The sequence below is a fragment of the Octopus bimaculoides genome, chromosome 20 (genome assembly GCF_001194135.2).
Source record: "Octopus bimaculoides isolate UCB-OBI-ISO-001 chromosome 20, ASM119413v2, whole genome shotgun sequence".
Lineage (NCBI taxonomy): Eukaryota > Metazoa > Mollusca > Cephalopoda > Octopoda > Octopodidae > Octopus > Octopus bimaculoides.
In genome coordinates, this window is record NC_069000.1 from 40,922,244 (window position 1) to 40,925,859 (window position 3,616).

The 3,616-nt window shown below is 37.1% G+C and overlaps 1 protein-coding gene across 1 annotated transcript in view; it reads left to right on the plus strand.

Moving 5' to 3' along the window:
- The window catches only part of LOC106877958 (uncharacterized), a 67,668-nt gene that overhangs the window by 7,561 nt on the left and 56,491 nt on the right, over positions 1–3,616 (plus strand). Inside the window, exons 4-5 of the mRNA XM_014927036.2 lie at positions 243–394; positions 1,731–1,904. Coding sequence (XP_014782522.2) covers positions 243–394; positions 1,731–1,904 — 326 coding nt within the window. The remainder of the gene's footprint in view (positions 1–242; positions 395–1,730; positions 1,905–3,616) is intronic.

The window sequence follows — 3,616 nt, forward strand, 5'->3', positions numbered from 1 at the left end:
CGTAAGTACCACTGGTCTGTCTGTGTCTGTCTGTCTGCCTGTCTGCCTGCCTGCGCGCCTGTCCGTCTGTCCGTCCGTCTCCGCATACATATGTACCTACCTACACATACGCGTGTGTGCACACACACAAGCACATACAAACACACACACACACACACACACACACACACACACATACGCACACACACACACACACATATATATATATATATATATATATACAAGTTCCGATTTTGTTTCAGCACTTCCTGTTCACAAACGACCCTTAATTGTAGTTTTGGGACACTGTCTTACCGTAACATTGATGGCTCTTGTAATAACTACGAAGCACCCCACAACAGTTATGGCAAAAGTAACACACCTTATGGTCGATTCTTGACTCCTTTGGGGCCAGGTATGTATAGTGGTTTCAGAAAAAATTTTAATCATCTATTAATTTATTGTACTTTCTCTAATTAGATTTGTTCGCTCTTAGCAGGTACACATAAAAATTCACTTGTGTTTACGGATTAATAGTAATTTTAATTTAGGAAAACACAATAATAAAAACCATTGAGAAGAAGAAGATATCAATGAATTTACACATCATTGGCTGTAATGAATGTGAAAAGTCCGACAAGAAATTGATCTATTCTTGGTATTAATCATCAAACAATGAATAGTATTAGACAAAAAAATCAAACAAAAAAAATTATTGAAAAGGGCATTGTTGAGTGAATAAGAGAACTAGGCGGTTGCAGAAAGCTTCTGAGAGGGCAAAGAAGGCACAGAGTCACCCGAGGAGAATGCAAAGGGCGTTCATGCAACTCACGAGGGTTGTTTTCGGCCCAGTATCTGAAGTTTTGCTTATTCACTGTGGCACACAGATGAAAATGCGCCTCGTCACTGAACAACACAACAGATGCATTGGGGATATATGTACCTTTCGAAAATGAAAAAAAACTTTTTTGTAACTTTAATTTATTTGCCTTTTATTAAACCTACAAATGTGTCAGATCATTTTGCCGGACCCTATATTATCAATTCTAGAGAAATGAAAGACAAAGTTCAACTCGGCGAAATTTGAACATAGAGATCTGGAATAGATACTGCAAGGCATTGTGCTTGACACATTAACGCGTTTGTCAGTTTACCACCTGCTGAGCTGAGTGCCTTGAAATATTTAGTTAAGTCTATTTACAATCTGAGTTCAAATTCAACCAAGGTTGTCTTTGCCTTTGATTCATCTGGGTCAATGAAAAAGTACCAGTCCCATATTTGGGTAGTCGGATCAATTAAATTACATCTAATTTAATATGACCGATCACATGGTTCCGCGTTCAATTCTATTTCGGGACATCTTGGGCAAGCATCATTTATCATAACCTTGAGTTGATCCAATCCTTGTAAGTATAACTGAACAAACAGAAAATGCTTGGAATGCTCAGATGGATTGTATCGGTAATTAAAATATCAACCTTATAAAACTGTCTTTCGCTGATTCTGCCTGGTAATTATACGTTTAAAGCATATTTGACTCTGAAATACTCAGCAACTTACACGCCAATACAACGAGCAGATTGTTTAGTTGGCAAGAGCTGGATACTCCCCGTTGAAATCGATAGTGATCTAGTTTAACCTTTTGCTTTCCATCCTTCCGGGACAGATAAAATAAGTACTGGAGTCACAAATTTGTAGCTGATGTTTTTATATTTCTTAATACATTTTACTCTATATCTTTTTTCTTTTAGTCACTCCTCTTCCTTACAAGAGTTATCGTGGTTACGTTCTTCCTAAACCTCGAGTTCTGAGTCAAGCCTTGTTCACTTGTGGCAACACTGTCAATGAAAGTACACTTACTCACTTGGCGGCCAATTTTGGTTTGTTTCTAATGCATGATATGTTTTCCACCAAAACTACAACAGGTAAGTTGTACACTATATCAATCTCCAGTTTGGACAAATGAGGGTCTGGCAGGGATTTGAAAGTTATTGTGTTGCGTTCCTCTATGTCAAACAATTGAAATCTAGCCGGGGTATGAGTGAACGAATATCAGACTAAGTTCCCTGTCAATATATATATTTCCCATTATTCTACGTTTTGTGCTCAAGTCATTTTGAGTTGACTTTGCCTGGGTTTGTTTCGAAAAGATTGATAAAATACTTACCAGATATATACTTACAGTCGATTCAATTCGGCTCTTATTTATTCTTTTACTGTTATCATTTATTGCAGTAGAGTCAGTTTGGGGATTTTAAGGGTAGGATCGATTATTTCACAAATAGATATTTACTTGGAATTTATTTTATCGATGTCGGAATAATGAAAGACAAAAATCGTCATTGATGCGATTAAAACTTAGAAGTGAAAGCGACATAACTAAAAACTGTAATGTATTTTGTCCGACAGTCTACCTGTTCTTCCACCACTCTGTGCTCGGTCCCTATCATTTATCGACCTTGTGCCAATCAGACAAGTCAAGTATTTATTGCATCCATTCAGTTAATATCTTGTTTCTTATCTAAGAATTTCACCTTTCCGTACAGCTCATAAAATATACCAGCAATGGGTACGCTCGTAAAATTCCTAGGCAATTATTTTTATAGTTAATTACTTGCTGCAAACTATATTTAAAAATATTAATTTAACCCAATACATTTTTCTCCTTATTCAATAAATTATAGAATATACATAAAATTATATGTATAAATGTAAGATCCAAGGATCGAGGTGTAGGAAGAAAGTGATCTTCAAGTAATCCGTAGAAAAAGAAAAAACAAAAAAAGATTGTTAGAAACAATAGTGGTTTACTGAGGTGGTAGGTTGTGGAATTTTTCGTATCGAAGTACGATAAGCTGAAAAGAATTATTATTTTATATTCCACGGTAGATAGTCAGGTTTGTTAAGTATGCAAATAAAAATCCAAGAGTTAAGGAGTATACCGCAAGCTACTCTTCAGACCAAGTTTGCATTGTCGTTAGGAGAGTCATGTTAACACACGGAGGATTCGACCAAAATGCCAGTTGAATTTTGATCGAATCCTTCGTGTGTTAACGCGGGACTCCTTACGGCAATGTAAATTCCATTTAATCAGGATACTCTTGGCCTGAAGAGTAGCCTGCGGTATACACCTCGCTTGGATACTTACCGCTTCCGAGTTAGGCTCGCTATGAAACATATGTAACCCAGATTTTATCTGCCCCATTCCTCAACTCTTGGATTGTCTGGCTGTACAGCCTTTTTGTTTGTTTATTTCACCGTTTCGTTTTCCTGTCTTGTTTTCCGTCCGCCACTACCCTCCACGAAAACAATTTAATTTGTGTTCGTGGGAAGAACCATTTTAACGATGCGTACTGCCTTAATTCTTCGAAACGCCGGGGTTTTAATGGTGGCAGCTGATGAAGGGGATGTTTCTATGTGGCCTGCTTGTTTGTTGCACCTTGTTTACCATTTTGTCCATGTTCTTTTGCCACGTCATGTACCCAGTTATGTATCTATATGTACATGTGGATGAAGGTATATACATACATGTACATATATATGCATATACTCATATATTGTTTATATATATATATGTGTGTGTGAGTGTTTGTGTGTGTGTGTGTGTGTGTGTGTGTGTGTGTGTGTGTGTGTGTGT